Source organism: Diabrotica undecimpunctata, chromosome 1, assembly GCF_040954645.1.
Source record: "Diabrotica undecimpunctata isolate CICGRU chromosome 1, icDiaUnde3, whole genome shotgun sequence".
In the NCBI taxonomy this organism is placed as follows: domain Eukaryota; kingdom Metazoa; phylum Arthropoda; class Insecta; order Coleoptera; family Chrysomelidae; genus Diabrotica; species Diabrotica undecimpunctata.
Genome location: NC_092803.1, coordinates 69,021,066 through 69,047,582, shown reverse-complemented (window position 1 = coordinate 69,047,582; position 26,517 = coordinate 69,021,066). Strand labels below are relative to the sequence as shown.

Here is a 26,517-nt window from a genome sequence, read left to right as displayed (position 1 = left end):
GAGCCCCACGTTGGGCGCCAAATTGTTATGATGTGTTTTTTGTTTGAATGATGAGCAATGAGTATTTTTAATAATATAATATATAGGGTTTTTATCGCGGTTCTCAAAGAATTAGCTTGTAAGTACTTTTTTAAATTATCTTTATTATAACTATTATGAAACACACATATATATATCTAACTTAGCCAATGTAAATTTAAAATAAACTATCTTTAAACTGATATTCTTATAAAACTAATTAAATTCTATAGACAATCTAAAATTTAAACAAACTATCTTCAAATTGAAATTGTTATGACACTAACTAAATTATATTAACAAAATTTTGTACCTTTCTTTCACTGAATGCCTAAATGAACTGTTTTCCACTATATATATTCTAATCACCACTGAAAGTCTTCGTACTTCGGTTATCCTTGTTTTTTGTGAAATTACTTTTTTCAATTATCAGCTTCTACCAATTTAAGATATAGTTTTCTTCACCAGCATTTATACACCACCAACCAAACCAGCAAACAGCATTTATATTTATTCTTCTTTTCAATATACCAATATCCAATTATTATAAGTTGATTTATACTAATCTCCAACCATAATATAATTTAATTTCTTCCAATATACTTTTTTTAATCTTCAATAATTATTTGTGTATAATTATAAATGTGCATTAAATTATATGCATAATTTTTAATCTTCATTTAACTCACTATATTAAACAATTTGACTATTTGTACCTGATTCACTGACTCCAACTAACTTTCATATTTCTTACTAAACTTTTCTGACTGACTTCTTGAAAATTCTGAACAATAGTACTTCACTAAATGTGTCTACTTAACTTTCATAATAAACTGGCCTGACTTCTGACTAAAAACTTCCAAAAACTTCTTAAAACTCTTCTGACTGCACTATCTAAAACTTTTCTGACTAAAAACTTTCAAAAACTCCTGAACAATTGACTTCACTAAGTAAATGTATCTATCTTCTAACTAACTTTCATGATAAAACTGCTAAAAACTGCCCTCTTGAATCCAAATCACGGGTATTTATATGTTTTTGGATTTTCTAGAACTATCTCGTAAGATATCATGTTCCAATTTGTTCCATTAACTACTTGTCTGAATTTTCTGGAACAAACCATTTCGCAAACATGGCCATCTCCGGAGATCCAGAGAATTCCATTCTTTTCTATTAATAATTTTGTTTACATTTAGGCTTTTCAGATCAGAATATATAATTAAATTAGTAACTTAACATTCTAATTTAATAAAATACACATTTCAAACAATATATTATTATAACCCACTTATATTCGTAAATATTCTTAAACGTCACTTCAGAGTATAAATATCTGTCAATCTCCGAGAGTATTTTTGGTTGCCTAAGCACATGGCTCACTTAAATCTATTTACAACATTAAAATTACTAAATACAACTTTTTACAATTATTATAATATGCTAATTTATTAAAAATGCCCTCACATAAATATATTTTTATTAAATTCTATAGTATATAACTTATTTAAAACAACCAAATATCTAATATTATGTAGTATATAACTTATAAATTATTTTCTATAAACCCTAATTGTCACAATATATATATATATATATATATATATATATATATATATAAGTTATCGACCCATAAATTACAAACTAAGCTTTAATGAGGTAATGACCCAAGTCCAGTGAACTGAAGAACGCTGATTAAGACAACATATGTTCCGAATGTTATACTTTTAATATTATATTTCTTTCTGTATAAAAATCATATTGTTAGTTAGTCTAGATTCTGCTTTTATCGTAGTAAAACCTATTGTTAGTATTTTGTGTTAAATAAATATTTTTTAAAAATATAGTTTTGGAAAACTCAAATATATTTGGCGCAGTCAGATTGGATGGTCAAACGGGCGTTAATGAATATAACTCTCGGTTCGTTTCTACGATTTTTTGACCATTTGAACCATATTCGCGAAGTGAATTCCAGTTGGGCGAATTGAGTAACCTGACGAGAAGATTCGTACTTCTATACCGGAGGGACTTTCAAGTGAATATTGTGAGTGTCTCTAGATCCAGTTCCAAAGCAAGGTATTTCATGGACAAGATCGCTACATTACTGTAAGTGAATTAATGTCATATAGAGAGCCTAATTTAACACTAGATACTGATTATTCAGAGAGTAGTAACTCAGATACAGATTCTGACTCAATTTTAACTAATTTACATTTTAATAGTAATAATAAAATAATTTCAGAAATAATAAAATTAAATAATAAATTTAAAATGGCAGTTCCACAATTAAAGAAAGAATACTTAGATATGATTCCAGATTTTGATGGAAATCATACATTACTTCCTAGATTTTTAGAAATTTGCGAAAAACTTGTAAATAAATTTTATAATGCTGCGGATGTAAATGATTTTCAAAATGAATATTTGATGTCAAGTATAATAGCAAAAATAAAAGGCGAAGCCGCAATTAATATTTCTTCTTGTATTCTTAGAACTTGGCAGGATTTAAAAGACGCTTTGATAAATTCGTATTCAGATAAAAGAGATATTTATACTTTAAGCATAGAAATTTCAGATTTAAAACAAGGCAATGAATCCCCATTCGATTTTTATAACCGAATTCAACACCTATTAAATCATCAAATATCTGTTTTGTCCACAAAAACTGAACATATGGTTGAGATTAATATTCTCGGTAGCTTTTTCCGAAATTTAGCATGAAGAGTACTGTTACGTGGGTTAAAAGAACCTCTTGGAACCCTAATGCGTACAAAGAATCCCCCAGATTTAAATTCTGCATTAGGCATTCTGACAAACGATTTTCAAATATATCTCGAACAAAATAATTCTTCTCACAGTAAAAATCCCAAACTTTATCAAAATAATAATTATTCATCTAGGCCAAAATCCAATTTCCGACAAAACCAACAACTAATACATCAACCTCAAATTCAATACACACAAAGGAATCAATTTTCAACACAGAAAAACCCTATACATCCTCCGAATTCTCAATATATGAGACAATCTTCTTTCCAAAATAATCCTAGTACAAGCAAAAATTCAAATTTTAATGGAAACAATGATGCTTTCAAGCCAAATCCGAATAGAAAATTCCCAAACCCTACTCCAATGAGTACAACAACTAATAATACGTACAGACCAACACAAAACTTCCAAAATAGGACTCATTTCCGTAACCCCAATAATTTTGCAAGCCAAAATAAAAATATTATCGCGGAAGAACTTTATAATATAGATAATATAGATTGTCCTGAAAGTTCATCCCAAGACCATTTTTTAGAGGAGCTAGCCTCGGAAGAAAACCACAGCATGTAGAGTTATTAAACTTAACTAACAAAGAATGCGAATTGCCGTACATAATTTTCCCTGAACATAATTTAAAAGTTTTAATAGATACCGGGAGCACTAAATCTTTTATTACACCAAAAATAGGTGACAAATATTTTAAAAATTCAATATACAAAAAACCATTTCAAATTTCTACTGCTCTTGGAACTACCAAGGAAAATTTCTGTACCGTAATTCCTTCTTCGTCTATATTTAGGCATAAAAAGCCGCTAAAATTAAATTATCATATATTTAAGTTTCACGATTATTTCGATTGCTTATTAGGATTAGATAATTTAAAATTATTACAAGCAAATATTGATTTAGTAAATAATTTACTAAAAACACCTACTTGCTCAATTAAAATTTTCTATTATAGACCGGTCGCTGGCAGCACGAATTGTATAGTAGTGTCTCCACGTTCCGAACAAGTAATTAGGTTAAACATAAAAAATATAGAAAATGGTGACGTAATTGTACCTTATACAAAATTAGGAAAATTAGAAATTCCCCAATGTATTACAAGAGTTGTTAATAATGAAGCCCTATGCACTATTACGAACTCATCAGAGTCCCATTTTAAAGTTGATTTAAGTTCACCAATAGAAGTTGAAAAGTTCGATGAATACGAACAAATAAATCATCCCAATCTTAATTCTATATATACCGAAAAATTTAAATTTGACATTTCGAAAATCCGTACCGAACATATGAATACCGAAGAGCGGAATTCCATTTTAAAACTAATAAGAGAATATTCGGACATTTTTCATATTGAGGGCAACCAATTGTCTTTCACTAATAAAATAAAACATAATATAAAAACTTCTAACGAGATTCCAATATATTCTAAATCATACAGATATCCGGAAATATATCGTAAAGAAGTCCAAAATCAAATTCAAGGCATGTTAAACCAAAATATCATCAGACCGTCTAGTTCTCCATGGTCCTCACCGATTTGGGTGGTTCCTAAAAAACTCGATGCCTCCAACAAACCTAAATTTCGCGTTGTAGTTGACTACCGACGTTTAAATGCTATCACCTTAGGAGATAGATATCCACTTCCAAATATTACTGATCTCTTGGACAAATTAGGGCGTTGTCAGTACTTTACCACGCTAGACTTAGCATCTGGGTTTCACCAGATAGAAATGGCAGAAGAAGACATCCCAAAAACCGCTTTCAACACCGAAAACGGGCATTATGAATTTTTAAGGATGCCATTTGGCCTTAGAAATGCCCCAGCTACATTCCAGAGGGTAATGGATAACATATTGAGAGGCATAAAAAACGAAAAATGCCTTGTCTACCTAGATGATATAATATTCAGCACTAGCCTCCAAGAACATCTCATAAATTTAAGAGAAGTATTTCAGAGACTACGTGAATCCAACTTTAAGATACAGTTGGACAAATCTGAATTTTTAAAAAAAGAAGTGGCCTACTTAGGTCATATTGTCACTCCAGACGGAGTAAAGCCAAACCCAGAAAAAATAAAGGCTATAAAACACTTCCCAATACCTGCTACAACGAAACAATTAAAAGGATTCCTAGGACTATTGGGATATTATCGGAAATTTATTAAAGATTTTTCAAAAATTACGAAACCCTTAACAAAGCGACTGAAGAAGAATAACGAAATAAATATTAAAGACGCAGATTATGTTGAATGCTTTAATATTTGTAAAGATCTTCTTACAAATGAACCTATTTTACAGTACCCTGACTTTACGAAACCATTTAATCTGACAACAGATGCGAGTGACTTTGCAATAGGTGCAGTTTTAAGTCAAGGAAAAATAGGTTCTGATCTACCAATTGCTTATGCGAGTAGAACATTGAATGATTCAGAAATAAACTACTCTACGATCGAAAAGGAACTCCTCGCTATAGTTTGGGCTGTTAAATATTTCCGCCCATACATTTTTGGTCGTCGTGTGACTCTCGTGACAGATCACAAGCCTCTTCAATGGCTATTTTCGTTAAAAGATCCTAGCTCAAAATTAGTTCGCTGGAGACTAAAACTCGAAGAGTATGACTATGAGATTGTTTATAAAAAAGGTGCTCTAAACACAAATAGTGATTGTCTATCAAGAATACGATTAAATGCAAATGAAACTCAAGACATAGAACCCGAAACACCTCCAAATTTCTTCCACTATATAGAAAATTTTGATGAAACATTATTAGGAACCCCAAATAATGTAGATTCGGAGTCTTTGATTGTTGAACCCAATGAAATAATAAATGATCAAGATGCCAATGATGAAGATTCCCATGATAGCGACGGTGTTACAATCCATACAAACATAGAAAATCCGATTACAGGTATACCTATATCAGAAAGCTCGGTAAACACTGGAATGAATCAAATTATCATTTCTCAAGTTAATTACGAACCAGCAGCACCATCTATTATAAAACTTTATGATAAAAAACAAAGAATTCTTGTACAATTCTCAAAAAATGACACTGAACGCGACATAGTTAAATTTGTAAAAGAATATATAGCACCTAAAGTTAAATATCATTTGTACTTCGAAGATCCTATCTATGAAATATTTAGTAACGTCATACAAAAATATTTCAAATCTTCGCAATTATCTCTTATTAAATGCACTAAGAAGCTAATTGATATCCCACCAACTGAAATTGAGGAAATAATAAAAAATTATCACGAAGAAAAACAAAACCACAGAGGATTAGATGAAACAGAAAGTAGAATTAAGTCCTTATATTATTGGCCGAATCAAAGAGCATCTATCCAAACCTTCATAAATGATTGTGAAATTTGCCAATTAACAAAGTACGACAGGAAACCTGTCAAACCCATGTTCAATATAACACCTACTGCAACTAAACCCTTCCAAATTGTACACCTAGATTCGATTACGTTGGAAAATACAAAATTTTTAACTATAATAGATTCTTTTTCTAAATATGGTCAACTATACAAAATAAATTCAGCTCAAGGCATTGAAGTAGCGAATGCATTAATCCGATATTTTACTCATCACTGCATACCAGAACAAATAATATCTGATAATGGAACCGAATTAAAAAATTCAGTTGTCAAAGAACTGTTAGAGTTACACAAGGTAAAAGTACATTTTATAAGCTCTCAACATCCAGAGTCTAATGGAATTGCCGAGAGATTTCATTCTACGATCATTGAACACGTTAGACTACTAAATAATCAAAAAGAATATAAAAATGACCATATTGAACATAAAATAAATTATGCCTTACTAGCCTATAATAATAGCATCCATTCAGTAACAAAAATGAAACCATACGAGCTGATTACGGGACATATAGATAATAATTCTCCTTTTGATATCAATATCGAGCAACAAGTTTTAAATAATTATATTTCAAACCATAAAGAAAAGATGAAAATACTTTATTCTAAAATCAATAAATCTTTACAAAACGTAAAAGAAAAAGTAATCTCAAAAGCTAACGAAAAACGAGAAGAATTGCCTGAAACAATCCCCACTAAAATATTTGTGCGTAACAGACAATTCCAAGGTAAAACAAAAAATAAATACAATGCTGAAGAAATAAGCAAAATTAATAAAAAAAGGAAAACCGCGAAAATAGTTACTCGACATAAAAATACTGCCGAAAATATCCACTTTTCTAACGTCAAACGACCTAAAAGAAAACCTTACAAATTTTCAGGTTCCTCGCAATCGGATGCGCAGCAATCCAAATAAAAGATGTTACCCATAATCTAGGCATACTACCAATCAAATTGGGACCTACAAAACTTCAAAAATCTAGCCACACATTTGTCCATTACTACAATTTAAATCCGCTTTTAGAAGAATATTATAGCTTAAATATACAGTATGATCACCTAAAAAATAATCTTTCTAATTGTAAATTTTTCAATAATGAAACAAAAAATTATGTTAATCTAGCACAGTACGTCAAAAATAACATTGAGGAACAATTTGAAAATCTAAACATACATACAAAATTGCAAAGAAATAAAAGAGGTATAATCAATGGGTTCGGTTCAATTATTAAAGCTGTAACAGGAAATCTAGATGCTGAAGATGGCGAAAAAATTAACTCAATACTAGAACACTTAAAGACGAATGAAGCAAACTTGCAAAGCCAAATCAATAACCAGTATTCGCTAAGTCACGAAATTATCAATAATTTTAATGAAACAATTCAAAACATACAAGAAAATGAAATTAATTTAAAATCAAAAATTTTGGCAATAAAAAATATAGTAGACTTCCAAACAAATCTTGAAAACGTCAACTATTTAAAAGACATGTTTAACGAAATTATAATAACATACAACCTAATACTCAATACAATGGAAAATGTCCAAAATTCTATTACATTTTGTAAACTAAAAACATTACATCCTAGCATTATTAAGTTCAGTGAATTATATAACGAACTCCAAAAAATTTCATCACATTATAAAACACAACTACCCTTTGAAGTAAAATATGAAAACATTTTAGATTTCGAAGCTATTTTACAAATAACATGTAAAATAGAAAAGAACCAAATACAATATTTTCTTTCAATTCCTATTAATTATGAATCTAATTTCGACTTTTATAAATTATTACCAATCCCAACTAAAAGTAAGTCAGAATTTGTTATCATGTTACCAAACTCAAGATATTTATTAAAAAACGAAAAAATAACAGTTCCTCTAAATGACATTTGTACTTATGGTAAGATCTTTCAATGTCCTGGTTATCTCCAAATCAACCACGAGCACTCATGTGAAGATGAAATTCTATTTCATGGCATCTCCACACACTGCCAATACTTAAAAGCGAAAATTCCATTAAACCATATCGAAATTATTCCAGAAATTAACCAATATTTAGCTGTCTTTCCTAAAGAAGAAAAAATACTCATTAAATGTGCAGAAGAGACGCAAATAAAAATCCTAAACGGAATTTATCTCATAGAGAACACACCATGTAAAATTATATTCCAGAATAAAGAGTTAACCTTTCAAGATGTCACATCAGGACAACCAATGATGATAAACGTACCACAATTAAATCTCGACATTCTTAAAATAGCACCAATGGAAATAACGCTAAATTCATTAAAACTTAAAGATATTCCAAATCATGAATTAAGACCCATATTACAAACTACGCCTGTGTATCACATTCCAAGTATTTGGACAACTCTATTGTACATTGGAATAATTATAACAATTATTGTTCTATTTAAAAAGAAAATAGCGAAAACAAAGAAAAACAATTCTACAAAGAAGGAAGAAGAAGGGCCAACAATCGAACTTCCACAACAGGCTTCGTTCTAGGAGAGGAGGAGTTATCGACCCATAAATTACAAACTAAGCTTTAATGAGGTAATGACCCAAGTCCAGTGAACTGAAGAACGCTGATTAAGACAACATATGTTCCGAATGTTATACTTTTAATATTATATTTCTTTCTGTATAAAAATCATATTGTTAGTTAGTCTAGATTCTGCTTTTATCGTAGTAAAACCTATTGTTAGTATTTTGTGTTAAATAAATATTTTTTAAAAATATAGTTTTGGAAAACTCAAATATATTTTATATATATATATATATATATATATATATATATATATATATATATATAAAATATATTTGAGTTTTCCAAAACTATATTTTTAAAAAATATTTATTTAACACAAAATACTAACAATAGGTTTTACTACGATAAAAGCAGAATCTAGACTAACTAACAATATGATTTTTATACAGAAAGAAATATAATATTAAAAGTATAACATTCGTCGGAACATATGTTGTCTTAATCAGCGTTCTTCAGTTCACTGGACTTGGGTCATTACCTCATTAAAGCTTAGTTTGTAATTTATGGGTCGATAACTCCTCCTCTCCTAGAACGAAGCCTGTTGTGGAAGTTCGATTGTTGGCCCTTCTTCTTCCTTCTTTGTAGAATTGTTTTTCTTTGTTTTCGCTATTTTCTTTTTAAATAGAACAATAATTGTTATAATTATTCCAATGTACAATAGAGTTGTCCAAATACTTGGAATGTGATACACAGGCGTAGTTTGTAATATGGGTCTTAATTCATGATTTGGAATATCTTTAAGTTTTAATGAATTTATATATATATATATATATATATATATATATATATATATATATATATATATATATATATATATATATTATATTATATATATATATATATATATATATATATGTATATATATATATATATATATATATATATATATATATATATATATATATATATATATATATATATATATATATATATATATATATATATGTATATATATATATATATATATATATATATATATATATATATATATATATATATGTATATATATATATATATATATATATATATATATATATATATATATATATATATATATATATATATATATATATATATATATATATATATATATATATATATATACCATTTTTGTATTGCTAATTTGAATGTAAATTTATTTATTTTGTTAACCACATTTTATTCACGTTTATTTTTTACGAAAATTATGGTTAACTTGGTTACAAAATTCACAAACACACTGAAGCAAAAAAAAACACATTCAAGTAATAAAAAATAATCTGACAGTTGCGGAGTTGCATCACGGAGGCTAATACTTGCTAGCAGGATAACAGAAACACAATAAGATCTTTGGTTAGTTAGTTGTGTTCGAACTTGGAATCATAGAATTACCTTACAATTTTCTACTTAGTGCGGTCGGCTGGTCTGATATTTTTCCTATAGATGGCGTATATTCTTAAAATTTTCATCTAGGATGTAAAAAATTAATATAATAAAAATAAATAATATTTTAAGACAACTACCTGCAAAAAGTAATGGTAAAACATAACGATAACAAAAACGAAGATACGTGAAGATGAGTAATGCTAATATGACTAAAATTTTATTAGTGAACAGACGTACTCATGGAAAATGTGAGGTTTAAGACCAGATATGTTACATTTATTGGATTTATGACATCAGTACTATGTTGGCCCAAAGGTATAGCAAAAAAGAGCAATACTCAAATTATTTAAGGTACAACAACCTCCTTGTCTTACAATTACAGGGGCTTTAAAGGACAGCACGCAGAGATAAACCGCAGAATTTGCACAGCTAATAGATGCTATTTTGGGCTTAATCTCCTTTTTAAATCTACAGTTATATCAAGCAATACAAAAGTAAAACTCTACAAAACAATAATACGCCCAGTCCTAACATATGGTTCAGAAACCTGGACTTTAATAAAAAGCAATGAAAACATGTTAGGATGTTTCGAAAGAAAAATACTAAGGCGTATCTATGGAGCGGTAAATGAAAATGGTGTCTGGAGAAGACGATACAACTTCGAACTCTATAGGATATACTAGGAACCAGATATCGTAAAACACATACAGATAGGACGTCTGAGGTGGGTAGGCCATGTAATGCGGATGGAGCAAACCGACCCAGCTAGAAAAACGCTCCTTGATAGACCTATTGGTCAAAGAAGAAGAGGAAGACCCAGAACAAGATTCCTAGATAACAACGATGAAGACATGAGAAATATGGAAATATGTGCTTGGCGGAGGAAGGCGATGGATAGGGACGACTGGAGAAAAATTCTTGGGGAGGCTAGGACCCACACAGGGTTGTAAAGCCAAAATGATGATGATGATTAAAGGACAGCAGCTTTGAAAGCCTTACTGATTCTGTCTCCCCAAGCTTAGTTGTACGGTAGGGAGCCGAGAATGGTATAGTATTATATATATACATACATACGTATATATATATATATATATATATATATATATATATATATATATATATATATATATATATATATATATATATATCAGGACATAAGAACATAAGAATATTATAAACTAAAGTATTTATTATGTATGGGTTATAAATTATGACAAAATGAACCCCAAATACATGCTACCTACTAGGTACTATGAAATAGCATACTGGCTAATTCAAGTATATAGAAAATATAGATATTAGCTATACATATGCTATTAGTTCACGATTCACGGAAAGGATGTCAAAAAGAGATAAAAACAGTACTTTGTAAGGTTATTAAATTTGACAGACAACCAGTTGAATTAACGGAGACAGTAACAGCAATGGTGACCGAAATAACAAACGAAGAAGTAGCTCAAAAAGTTCAAAAAATAAAGAAAGGAAAAGCAGTTGGACCAGATGATATTCTACTCTGAGTAAGTTTGGAAAGCATTAGGAGATACAGGGACAAATTGGTTAGCAGGTATATTTAATAGAATTATGGAAGTTGTACAAATGTCACACGAATTGAGAAGCAGTGTATTAGTACCCGTCTACAAAAACAAGGGAGATGTACAAAAATGTACAAACTACAGGGTCATAAAACTACTTAGTCACACCATGAACATATGGAAGACAGACGGATACGTGAAGAAACCAAAATATCCGATAACCAGTTTGGCTTTATGCAAGGCAGATCAACAATAGACCAAATTTTCATTATAGGGCAGTTGATCGAAAAATACAGGAATAAAGAAATAAACTGGTATAATAAATGGTATTTATTGATCTTAAGAAAGCATACGATAAAGTTCCTCGGGAGTTTCTTTGGTGGGCACTCAATAAGAGTCCCCGGTAAATATGTAAAGATTGTGAGAGACATGTATGAGTAACAACTAGTGTTAGGACAGGTATCGGAGAGACTGATAAATTTCATGTGAAAGTGGGATTAATATAGTGTTAGTAGAAAATAGTGAAAGCAACTTAGAACAAAAACTGGAACAGTGGAGACAAGCTCTTGAGGAAAAAGGTTTAAAACTTAGTAGGACAAAAACAGAGTGTTTGGAATGTTCATTTAAAGATAGAGTTAGTACAAATAGAATGATATATTTAAATGATAAAACGATTATGAAAAGTAATAGTTTTAAGTACCTAGGATAGTTATTATAGAGTAATGAGGAAATAGATGGAGATGCATGCAGTACAATTAGGGTTGGATGGATGAAGTGGAAGGAAGCGAATGGTGTGTTAGGTGATAGAAAAAATCCAATGAAGCTTAAGGGAAAATTATATAAAACAGCTATAAGACCAGCTATGATGTACAGAACTAAATGTAGGGACAGTTAAAAAAAAAGAGGAAGAAGAGAAGAAAAAGGATAAAATTAGGGAATGAGTATATTAAATGCAGTCTAGGGGTGGCACCAATTGTTGCCAAGATGAGAAGGGGCATAGATTAAGATGGTTTGTTCATGTTCAACGTAGAGAAGTTAATCACTCAATACGAAGAATTGCTGATCTGAGGGTTCCTTCAAGCAGTAGGAGAGGAAGATCAAAAAAGATAGCCGATTTTGCATAGGGATAAAGGCAAATATAATGATGATGATATGCTAATAGTGTTGAAATAATGAGGGAAACAGGCAGACATTAGCTTAAAATACAGGATTCCTTACGGAATATATGTCAATCAAAGATACCTCCAAAATTGAGGCTGCTTCATTTAAGAGTTAAGCTTAAGCAGAGTCTGTGCTATATATTTTAAAATGATGGATCCGGAGTAGAAATCAAAACGTTAAACAACAATTATGTAACTACAATCAATTGCCGCTTAAACCCATATAAACCTAATATTTATACTTTTTAATTTCCATGAAATCTGGCCAACTTGACATGTTTCGCATTAGCAACAATTTTTTTAGAAAAACATTTTATACTTGAGTTGTATAAAACAAGGAATGTTAACTTTTACTACTCGAAACTACTCAAAAAGTAAGGCTTTTATGTTTTGTTTTATTAAACAACGCCAATTTCACAAAAAGTTTTTAAACTTTTTCCACCTGAGTTTTTACTTTTTTGTCTTGTATATTTTTAATGTAGTTTTGTTGATTTAATCAATGCCACACTAGCACGTGGTATATAGCGCCCATGTGCAACGTTTAATGGCGCCCAAAAAATACACAATTTTTTAACAAATTGTCTTTTTAAATAAAACAATGTGAATAAAAATGAACAATTATTTATTGGAACCAAACAAACATAACTAAAAAAATTACTATTTAAATGGGAATAAGCCACAATTAAAGGTTAAAGTACGTTTATTGACGTTTCAATTTCCACTTCGGAAATCGTTCTCAAAATACAAACATTGTATTTTGAGAACGATTTCCGAAGTGGAAATTAAAACGTCAATAAACGTACTTTAACCTTTAATTGTGGCTTATTCCCATTTAAATAGTAATTACCTTAAAATTCCACAAGAAAATAGCTTCAGAACAATATAACTGAGACTGCATACGAAAATTGAACCCGGTACTATGGGATAAGAACATCAACATGAAAACAAAGAAAAAAATATATAATACCATGACAAGAAGTATCCTCACTTATGGGTGTGAAAATTGGACAATAAATAAGAAAATCAAAAACAAAATAAGAGCAACAGAGATGGAATTCCTAAGGAGAAGCTGCAGAGTAACAAGAAGAGATAGAATAAATAACATGGAGATTAAGAGGAGAATGGGAATGAACTCCGACATAATAGACTACATCGAACAGAAGAGGTTAACCTGGTACGGACATGTCAGAAGAGCAGACCAAAATCGGTGGATAAATAGAATAACAGAGTGGAGCCCGATAGGAAGAAGAAAGAGAGGCAGACCCCAAAGATCTTTCAGAGATGAAGTGGACGAAGCAATGAGTAAAAGAAACCTACAGGAAGGGGACTGGCTAAACAGGAAAAATTGGAGAAGACGGTTGAGTGAAAGAATACAGTGAAAACTGTGGAAATCCTTGTATATATATAACAATATAACTAAAAAATTCACTTTTCGTGCCATCAATTCGGAAAATATTTTTATAATATGATTAATATCAATTTCATGTAATACTGACGATTGTATAGAGATGATAGATAAATTTGTCAACCGTTCTTGACTAATGGCCGATCTTAAATATTTTTTTATAAGTTTAAGTTTAGAAAAACATCGTTCAGCATTGGCAACAGATGTAGGCAGAGTGTGCAGAATGCGAAGGGCTATTGTTAAACTGGGGTAAAGTAAAGTTAATTCGTTTAAAAATATAAATCTTAAAATTTTGAAATCATAACTATTTAATAATTAAAAAAAAAAAAAAACAGTAACAGTTACCAGCTGAAGTCCGTTTGAAGAGGTTTACTCTCCGGACATTGGAACTCACTTAAGCATGGGTGTATGTTACCTGAAGTAAAATTTAATTAAAATATTAAACATCATATAATATTATCAACATCATGTACAATCTTTGGTAACACATTACATTTTAAAGGGTTTTTACCCAAATATTTTGGTGGCTCAGGCATGGTAACCTGTATTTTAACCTGATGATGGAACAGTTGTTCCGAAAACGTTCGTGTTTTTAATGTTGCCCTTTTAAGGGTTTTTATAAAATAAAATAAAATATACCCACATACAAAGACTAACCTCTTTTTGTTATACGTGGTATACAGCCAGCTGCAGGAATTATTTTCCTTGTGGATTTTATTTAATAATTGTTTTAACAAAGGGTTAAGCTGAATAATTTCATCAAACAAATAAATCGTCTCCATCTATATCTAGATGATTAAATTTAAGTTTTTCCCAAATTTATAAACAAAAGTTTTAATTGTGAGTTTTTTGTACAGTCGTTCAAATTATATAAAAATTTGAAAAAATCAACATGACTTTCAAAATGCAAAATCTTTCATTTACTAAAATGATTGCTTGGTTGAGAACGCAATAAAAGAAGTTAAATTTGTATAACATTTTAGGATCCAAAATCAGTTTGTCTTTATATTCGTAATCGAAGTGTCAGCTTTTATTCTGACGCCATAACTATGTGGCTGGTTGAAAACTGGGCTCCACGTTCAGTTTCTCTGTAGATTTATTTGCTGTAGCAATAACATCATTAAATTTGCTATCTCTCCGAAACTCGAGCAAAACTTATTTTACCTCTTGTATTTAAGACCAGCTGCATATTCATTGTTTTTGATTGTAAAATTTTGCTAACGAAGTTAACATTCATCAGAACTTCATACCATATGTGAGCTGAGCATATGAAGGTAAATGTTGATATTTGAACTCGTAAACATCTAACTCGATATTTTGAATCAAGATCAAATTTATCCGAATGTGTTATATTACATTAACCATCATAAATTTTTGTACAATGGTTTTAAAACATCAATTCTGCTGGACCAGCATGTCTCAGATAAATGCTTTTGGTTTGGTAGAAGCTGAAAAATGTTTATATAATTCTTTGATTAAACTAAAAAAACTGATTGTTTAGTGATTGACCTTAACAGCATCATGAACTACTAAATTTGACATGTGAGTAGCATATCGCATATAATAATCACCATCATCATCCAGCCTCAAAAGTCCACGAACGTGGACGAACGTTGATTTTGATGAACGTGCGCTGCGTTCGACTGTGTGAGTAATGCGTCGCTGACTGTTCTTATAAACCATAGCATAACATGGATCGCTCCATTCTTGTGTATGTGACTCTTAGTTTGGTAGCCGAGGCTTTTGTTAGAGTAAGTGTTTCTGCTCCGTGTGTTAACAATGGAAAGACGCATTCATCAAATACTTTTCTGTTCAGGCATGTGGTCAGCTCACTTTTAAAAGTTTCTCATATGCTCAGTTTTTCATATGCTGCCCACCCAAGACCGATTTCTCTCTTAAGTTTATGGGTCTGATTATCATTGTAATTTCATGTCCTACGTCTTTATATTTATCTACGAGTTCTTTTCCTTGTCCACCAATACTGGTTGGGTACCAAATTCATTATTTTTGTTTTGGCATATAATATAAACGTATATAATTTAATTTTAGATTTTATTACCAAAATAAGAGGGCATTTTTGTATCTTGTAAACTTTGTGTGATACGGTAAATATGATCAGCCATTATTGGATAAAATTTACCTATCATCTCTATGCACTTTAAAAAATTACCGTTGTCTTTTAAATAATTCGCTATGTTGCCCACGAGAAGCTAAATTTTGTGTAAATAAAAATTGATTAACATTAATTATTATTTTTATTACGGTACACCACCGTTGTTTTTCATTTATGAGAAGTTTTTGATGAGCTCTCAATTGTAGTTTTATTTTCAAATGGTTTAGACAGCTCTATCAATTTTTTGTACTTACTTAAGTGAAAGAAACTTCTTTCAAGTCTGCCTAAAATTGATAAATGCAGCCAGTCATTACATCTCCGACAAAATACATTATTGTCTTGAAGATTATTTACAGGAAAAACAGAATACGGATTTTTTAATTGGGGTCGATTTCACCAGTTTTAAAAGTTGAGTCTCAGTTTCTGAAGTTCTAGATACGTTAGAACTTGATGTAGACAGTTTCATCTTAAACGAAGATTTCTAAAACTATAAGGAAATATACCATGCTTTTGTTATAACCTGTATTACGTCCACTGTGTAATTTAGTTATCTTACCTTATTTTATATGATGTATGTATTACGAGTATACCACTATAGAGTATACTCTCACTTACATTAATAATTATTGTCACATGATTATTGGTAGAGATAATACAAGCACTCCTGACCACGGCGCAGTAGACGAAATTTGGTTTACAATGGAACCTTCCTGCCTTTACGTGAATTTTGACTCCGCCTTCGCGCAGCTCCATGGTCAGGAGTGTTTGAATTATCTCTATTGTCACCTCGGGGGAACAATTAAGGGTCTAACCACCTTCTGCACTGCAACTGCAACGGTGTAAGATGTAAATAAATTCTCTCACTCCTCCAGATCCTTTATACTATTCGTCATTTCTCGCAGTGCAGGTGGCTCGGTGGCTGCATGTCTTTACAGGATTTTTCTTGTTTATGTAGATTCTAAATCAATACGTAACCATTGAAGTTGAGATATACAGGGTGGCAAGCTCGGTAAATAAGTAAGTGTTGTTTTGACTCGCGTAATTTTTGTGGCAACTCTAGTGGCGCCCCTTAATTGCTGGTGCTTGTGTGCACCGGTTACCTTACATTCGTGGACGGCGCAGACCTAAATCTAATCTACTGACTAAATCAATGATCGATATTTTATTTTAGGAATGTATAATAATGGTATTATTGCCAATCCCGGACAATATCCATTTACAGTTTCTATACAAACTAGAGCGTTGGGTGAAGAATTGCATGTATGTACTGGAGCTATTATCAACGAACATTGGGTTGTCACTGCAGCACAATGTTTATATAACAACCCCAAAACAATCGTTGCTGGACTAATTTACATAGATGACGAAACCGATTTAAATAAGCAAATAGTAAATATAGAAAAAACTATTACATATCCCAAGTTTGACAGTGATGGGTAAGTTATCATATTCATTGCTTACAAGATTTGATTCTAAGCTAACTAAATCTTATTAAGTATTTTCTCGCTACAATTTATTTATTTTTTTGTATTTTTTTACCACACATCCTTTTAAATTTAATAATAAGTATTTACTGTAATAGAATAATTTATGTTCAATCTAGGAAATTTCCAGTAAAAATTTTAACTTTTCTTTAGATGTTTACTCAAATAAAAGGCAGATATCGAGAATCATTCCGTCTCTCGCTCTTGCCCACAATGTAGCTTCTAAATATTTTTAAACTGTTTGTACTTTGTCCAGTTTTGTTTAAATGTATTTTGTGTATAATATTCAATGACGTGTTGGATAGCCAACTTTTTTAACAAAATGTCCCTGAAGATGCTCTGAGAGCGAAAGTAATTGGGCAAGAATTAATAAAAAACTGTGCTCGATATCTGCCTTTTATTTGGAGTAAGTTCATATATTCGAGCATTTATTTTCTTTAGATGTTATCTAAAAATGACTTAATTAGAATACTTTAGTCAGATCAAATCGAAGATATCTCATTATTATCATAAATAAAGAAAAATATTGCTAATATAAAAAACACTATTACAGTATTAACCGAGTGCTTTAAAAATTGGAGGTAGGATCTTTACATCTCCTAAAAGGATAAAATAACTAATAAAATAACTAACCTTGTCCAATGGAGCCAGAAAGACCAAAAAGAGATAGCAATGACAATTAAAATATGAAAACTACAGTCATCATCATCATCATCAATCTGTATGCGTCCATTGCTGGACATAGTCTCCCTTAACTGTTTCCATCTGTCTCTGTCTTGTGCGGCTTGCATCCAGTTATATCCACGCGTCAGGTCGTCAGTCCATCTAGTTGGTGGGCGTCCTCTGCTCCGCATTGCTTCTTTTCTTGGTCTCCACTCTAAAATACGTTTTGTCCATTGGTTGTCTAATAATCTGGCGACGTGTCCTGTCCAATTCCATTTTAACGACACGATTTTTTCGATAGGGTTTGTTGTTTTTATTCTACGATGTATTATTTCGTTTAGATTCGGTCTCTCAGAAAGACAACCAACATCTGGCGCACCATAGCCATCTGAGTCACGCTAATCTTATTAACTACCTTTTTTGTGAGTGTTAATGTTTCTGCTCCATAAGTGAGTACAGGTAAGACACATTGGCCAAAGAATCTATTTCTGTGTTTTCTGTCGTTGGTGTACCAAGTGGTGTCGATATTTCAGAATGAGAACATTTCTGTATGGTAATATCTGTGTGTAGTTTTTGGGAGTCCATTAAGTTACAAGTGTTTTCCGTTTGTTTCTGAACAGAGTGATTTTTGCTTCAGCTATCGCATTAGAGGAAGGAATACATTCTTGATTGGTTTGGGATGTAAGTATGGATGTATTTGACTGAATCGCCATATTGGTACATGTTAAGGCTATATGACCAGATTGATGGCAGAGATAGCAGGTTAGTTTATCAGAAAGAAAGATTCGGTAAGATGTATTATCGAAGTCACCGAGAATTGATTCAGGAATGACAAGATTGTCGACAGGTGTATAACACACCTGTCTACGAAAGTTTAGGACGTGACTATATTGAGGGTCTTGGATTCCCGCTCTTAAGAAAGACATCAGTGAAAGTAGATGAAAGCCCTTCTTAGCAAGATATTTCTCTATGATGTGATGAGGAATAGTCGGACAAACATTGGACAACAGTGACCTATTAGCAGGAGTGACTAATCTTCTCGCTCTAATCACATTATCTCCTAGTTTTATTCCTCCGTGATCTGTTAAAAAGGTGTCAACAACTCTTTGCTAGAGAGGTAGATGCAGATTCTGCTATTAGAAATTCTTGATGAAAAGAGGACATTTTTGGGCTGTACGAGTGATTCTACTGTTGTAACGTAGTCTTCTAGTTTTAGTGTGTCTACTGCTGGGATAATAATGGCTTGATTCTTGGAAGGAAATGTAGCTGCTTTCTGTTGAGTAATTGTAAAGTAAGATGGTGTTTGTTGATCGTGTAACATTGCAGGAAGCCTGTAGCCAGAAGTACCGGCGATGGGATAAAATTGTTAAATACTTTTTATTTTAATTTTCTTGTTACGTTTCATTATATTAATTGGGTCGGTACGACTCTGTGTTAATTATAAAGTCTTAAACTTATCAAAGATAAGCCAAAAAACAAGTTATTGTTAAACACTTTTTAATTTACAAAACTGCATGACTGGATTGTGAGCATGATCCGCAAGTATGTGAGATTTTGATGAAACCGTATATATTTTGATAAAAGTACTTACGGATAATATGTAATATATAATAATATGCTTCTTATAATTAATTTAAAGATTTACTATAGGAAAACGATAAAAAACTTCGAGACCAAGTTTTAGTTGTACCTAATCAACTTCAGGACCGCACTCCGAACTTAAATATACTGCTAGCAAATCGATGAAGTACTGTCAGGATGTTTTAGGTTAAACAAAATTACAAAAAATCTTCATCATCATGATCATCCAGCCTTCATTTATCACGTCCACCGCTGGCCATAGGTCTTTACTACGTTTGTCTGCTCTTGGCCTCTAGTTTGTGACCATACTTGTCCATCGCGAGTCATCATTCTCGCTACATAGCCTGCCCTGTTCCATTTTAGTTCCGCTATGCGTTCCACAACATCAGCAATACTCGTCCTTCTTCGCAGATCTTTGTTTCTTATTCGGTCCCACAACGTCACTCTCAGCTTAGACCGTTACATTCGCCTCTGTGCCACTCTCAATTATGAAGTCGTAGTCTTGATTAGAGTAATCGTTTCCGCCCCATAGGTGATGACCGGTAAGATGCATTAGTTAAATACTTTTCTTTTGAGGCTAACTGGTATGTTGGCCCTAAGTGTGTCTCGCAGTTTCTCAAAGGCTGCCCACGCTAAAGTAATTTGTCTTTGGATTTCGCATGTTTGCTTATCCCTGCTGATTCTTGTTTCATGACCCAAATACGTATATTTCTCCACCAGTTCTACCACTTAGTCTTGAATATTTAAATGGTTATTGGGGACCATATTTGTCATAAACTTAGTTATAGTCAAGTTCATTTTGAGGCCCTCCTTCGAATATGCAAAGTCCAATTCATTTAACATATCAGTGGCTTCTCCTAAATTATCTGTGATAAGAACAATGTCATCTACGAAATGGAGATGGTTAAGCTGTTGGCTGTCTATTGTTTCTCCTCTGTGGTCTCAACTGACCATCTTAAAGGCATACTTAAATGCCGTTATGAATAATTTCGGTGACAATGTATCTCCTTGCCTTATCCCACGTTTTATTTTTGTTGGTCGAGTTTTATCGTGTATCTTAACAGTCATAGTTGCATTTTTGTAAATATTGTAAATAAATTTAGTATCATGCATTCATCGTCAATCAGCCCTGAGTTGTCATTTGTTGAACATAGGCCTCCTCTAGACTTTTCCATCTGCTTCTGTTCTGCGCCTCTGCTATCCAGTTGGTCACGCTCCATCTTCCGTTGTGTCCTTCTCAATTTTTCGGCTGATGTTTTTGTGAGAGTTAAGGTTTCTGCTCCGTATGTGAGGACTGGTAGAACGCACTGGTTAAAAGCTTTTCTTTTTAAATGGATCGGTATATTTGTTTTAAATACGTCTCTCATTTTTCCGAATGCAGCCCAACCCAGACTTATTCTTCTGAGTAGCTCGCATGTTTGGTTATCTCGCGTTAACCTTATTTCGTGACCCAAATACACATATTTGTCCACAAGTTCTATGGGCGACTTTTCGATTTCTATTAGCTCATTGGGGAGCTAATTTAGCCCAATGAGCTAAATTTACTATAACTATGGTTAATCCTGCTGTGATTCATTGTTTCTATAAGGCTGTCTATGTTGAAACAATGGTAAGTGAAACAATGAAATATCTGGAGAAACAGCAAAGGTCATTAGTTGAGCCGATCCAAAAAATAAACAGTTTAAAAAAAAATGGAAGTATCCCTGGAAAAATTGGTCAGATAGTATAAATACAAGTCAAACATATATTAACAGAAAACAATGGATTGCAAAAGATGAAAATACTTTCAATGGTAAATGGAGAACACGTTGAACATATAAATACGGATTCGTCAGTAGTAGCAAAGTATAAGTATGCACCGATAACCAGTGTGGACGTTGAAAGAAGCTTTTCGATTTATAAAATTGGTTTGAGTGACAGTCGCCGAAAATTTACGATGGAACATATAAGTAGTCAGTTATTTCATGCTTTAAACAAAAGTGATATATTTTCCTTTATCAAACGTGTTTCAATAAAAATAAGGTTAAAGCATTTTTGTTTTAGTTATCTATTTTTTTTTATTCTATATATTGTTTATGTTTATTTTTATATCTATTTTAATAATAAAATTTATAATAGGGACTTACTAAATCTTAAACTAAGCTTAGAAATTATTATATAATATGTTTTAGGCTAATTTTCGTAACGAAAAATGGTTTTCCAAAATGTATATGCTTATTTTCATGCTTTTTTTTTGTATAATTAAATGATTTTTTTTTATAAAATCGCAAATACCCTTTTTAGAAGAAGGAAAAGGCAAATATTAGAGAAAATACTTACCCATTTCATTAAGCTTTATTTTGTATAATGATTAAATAGATGTAGACAATCCTGACTCTACTTTGCATTTTCTTATTTGAAAACCAAATTTTTATAACTTTAGAAGGAATATCCATATGTAATTTTCGATACACTTGTTTTAGTAATGCTCATTATGATATTGCTCTAATAAAAGTAATAGAGGCTTTCCAATTTAATGACGCTGTTCAGCCAGCTAAACTTCCTGAGTCTGGAGCACAGGGAAGTGGTAATGCCGACATCGTTGGATATTCTTACAGTCTTTATCATAACTACCATCATCTTGTCTACAGACCAGCATTACCAATTATAGAAATTCAAAGTAAGTATCATAAAATTAGAGATAATCTTTTTTAGAACTAATTGATAGGTAAAAATGCCAATGTAGAGCTACGATTAAGATGTGCGTGCAATAATCCATGTTTTCATTTATTTTGAGTAATGTTATGAAGGTATATAATGTAGTGAATTCATGGTATTCGAAATTCTTCGTAATTATCTACTGTGCAAGTTTGTTGGACTTGTTGTATAACACTATGGAACTTAAAAACATTATACAACATCCATATTTATGAATAACGGATATCCTAGTAGTAAAATTTTCAAGCAACTAATCTACAACTAAGACTTATGATAAGCAATGTGATAACAGACCAACAGAGCCCGTTATTTACAAAAAAGTTACGCTAAGTAGGTGGCGTACCTAACAATATAGTTAAGTGGCTGAGTAAAATTCCGAAAATCAGAATAGCAATATAACAGCATATCCAGTTACAGCTTATTCTCAAAGCTAAAAGACCAGACAACGATTCTAAATCAAAGTCATCTGATTTACCAAATTTCTTGTCTCGAATGTGATGGACATTATATAGGGCAAACATTGCAGTGGTTCAAACAAAGAATAACGCATTATCTAACATATGGTTCGATAATAAATCTCGTTGGCCCTAATGACATGAGTAGCATTCACTTTATTACTTCTAGTGTTATAGAGAATGCTACTGTCTTAATAGATAAAGACCAATTTTGTCTGCGCCAATCTCTATTAGATGATGTTATATATATACAGATATTATTATCCTCTTAACTCGAACGCTTACTTAAAAAGTAATACTATAATTGATAAACCCTTGGTCAAATTTTTACATTGAGCATGAGACCTATTATGTTCTTAATAATTAACGCTCCCAACACCAGTTTTTGACAGACATATTGTCTAAATCTTATGATTATAATGTTGACTTTAATATAATTGATTCATTTCAATTTAGTAAATTCATCAATAAATTCCAGTTACCACAAAAGTTCATTTTAGTAAGTTTTGATCTTAAAATATAAACATTAATGTTTATACTTTGAGAACGATTTCTTTATAATTTACACGTTTTTGTATTTTTTTAAATAAAGATTATAACGAAGTTCTAAGTTTTGTACCTCTCCTAGAATTTCCCTATGTTTAAGTGCTAGAACTCATTCAACACAGCTGCGGTAAGAACGAAACTATGTCTGTTCCATGAGTATTCGTTCCAATTGGTGCGAAAGGTGATGACAATTTCTATTGTATAACAGTTTCTAAAGCTATAAAATACTTAATAGGACAATTTGCTCATAGCTTTTAAATGGTTTATTAGTATTCTGGTTTAAGTATTGTTTCTATTTTCATTTTTCTACCTTTGTTTAGAATATTGAAGAAAAATAGAGCTACCCAGGTTTGTGCATGTACGCATTCCAAAATGTATCATTAACACCGTATTTTGAGTTTGAGATTTCCGATCATGATGGATACCACCTGCAGTTTTTTAAGATACCTATGTTTTCCCCTAAGATTGGTTCTATGTTCGCGGTATCTTCATTGCCTCGATGGTACCAAAATGTGTGCTGCTATTGAGTTTGAGTTGGTAGTGGTCGTTTGGTGTTCAGTTTTATTGGTGCCTCCCAGTTTTCGGAGAAGAGTCAACGCTTGTTGACTAAATGTTTTAAAGCTCTGGGATTATTAAAGTCTTATATCAATTTTCATAATGCGCATTGTAAAGGGAGTAAATTAACGTGATCTTGCATTTTTCTATCTTTACGAAAACTATGTATGTGTATATGACTAATAAAAATGTTTTTACAGGATGCAACGAGATAATTAAAACTTTTAAAGATTTTATATATCACCAGCTCTATGCTGACAAAGACAGCAACATCTGTGTTCTCGACCACTTCGGCAATAATTGCAATGAAGATTTAGGAGAACCATTATACCAAAATGAAACTCTTCTTGGACTTGCCAGCTTTTGGGTTATGCCTTGTTTCGAACAAGGATCTCCCGATATCTTCACCAATATCGCTTATTTTGTTGAATGGATCAACCAAGTGATCGAGGACAATTCAATATAAATTATAATTAGATATTATTATATTAAAAAATAAAATATTTTGCAAAACATTGACATTTTGACTTAACATTTCTTCCACCCACATACAAAATTCATTCACAATCAAAGATATTAAATTATTTTAAAACGTTAGTTTTTCTATCTCTTAAAATTATTTCTAGAAGTTTCATTTCTATAGCTCTCTGGTATACACGTAGTTTAGTGTTGGCCTTCTTGTCCAACACTTATGTTTTAGAGCCATATGTCGTGACTTGTAGAATACATTTATTGTAGATCTTTGTTTTTTAAACAACAAATGCGATGGCTATAGAACCATCTCTTTGATCTCACATGCTCAATGTTACACATAATCAATGAGAAACCGAAAACTTTCCTACAAAGAGAAATACCCTAAGAGCAAACTGGATTTACCAAAGGTAGATGTACTCGAGAACATCTTCTGAACATAACACAAATAATAGAAAAATCTAGAGAATTCATTATCCCACCATGCATTTGTTTTATAGATTATCAAATAGCGTTCGACAGGGTCAAATGACAACACTTATGACCGACAATAAAAGAAGTAGGCGTACCACAACACATGGAAAAGTTATATTGCTTGACCTACTCTCAAACGGATTCCATCTAAAACAAGGTGTCAGACAAGAATGTATTCTGTCTCCCAATTATTTATTATTATATATATATATATATATATATATATATATATATATATATATATATATATTATATATATATATATAAACATATATATATATATATATATATATGTTTATATATATATATATATATATATATATATATATATATATATATATATATATATACATATATATTTATATGTGTGGATCATTGTGAGAAGAGCGCCTAAAGGATGGAAAAAGGAAATCAAGATCATGATAGTAGATTGACTACATAATAATTATCCACATATAACCACGATTAACCGGTTTAAGATTGTAAGCTCATATTTATATCTGGGATCATTGATCAGTTTGCAATCCTGCAAATATTTGGTGAACATTTTCAACAAGAAAGGAAATCAGGGAAAGAATAAACAAGGGTAGAGCAGCGACCTGTGCCTTAAACTTTCTTCTCTGGCAAAAAACAATTCGACGAGAAACCAAAAAACACATTTATGGTAGTATAGTCCAAAGTATTACACTTTACGGTTCGGAAGTATGGGACGTCACCAAATCTAATAGAAACAAACTTATGACGACAGAAATAGATTATCTGAGACGAAGCTGCGGTAGATCGAAGCTGGAGAGAGTTAGAAACGAACAAATAAGAAACGCAATGAAAATGGAGCGAAATATCAATGATGACATAGAAAGAAAACAATTAATCTGGTTCGGATATGTTAAAAGAATACCAGAGTACAGATGGCCTAGAAGAGTACTGGAATGGATCCCTCCTGAAAAACGAAACAGTGAACGACCACGGAGAAGTTGGCGCAACGATATTGATGAAGCAATGGCGGCAAGAGACTTAGAAGAGGCAACTGCATATGACAGAAAAAGATGGAAATTGGGGGCGGAGAAGCGGCGACAGCTGTAATAAATTCGTTATTATATATATATATATATATATATATATATATATATATATATATATATATATATATATATATATATATATATATATATATATATATCATTGATCAGTGATCAGTGATCACAAACACAGGGTTACTACAGAAAGAGATGAAAATAAAACATAGGTGTGATCTAGAAAAAGTCGCCGTAGGAAAGATGGCCAAAA

The 26,517-nt window shown here is 31.4% G+C and overlaps 1 protein-coding gene across 1 annotated transcript in view; it reads left to right on the top strand.

Moving 5' to 3' along the window:
- LOC140439100 (trypsin-1-like) overlaps window positions 1–24,804 on the top strand; it is a 54,146-nt gene extending 29,342 nt beyond the window's left edge. The window contains exons 2-4 of the mRNA XM_072528791.1: window positions 17,476–17,740; window positions 22,495–22,691; window positions 24,486–24,804. Of these exons, the coding sequence (XP_072384892.1) occupies window positions 17,476–17,740; window positions 22,495–22,691; window positions 24,486–24,751 (728 nt within the window). The 3' untranslated portion in view covers window positions 24,752–24,804. The remainder of the gene's footprint in view (window positions 1–17,475; window positions 17,741–22,494; window positions 22,692–24,485) is intronic.
- Window positions 24,805–26,517: the final 1,713 nt, after the last annotated feature.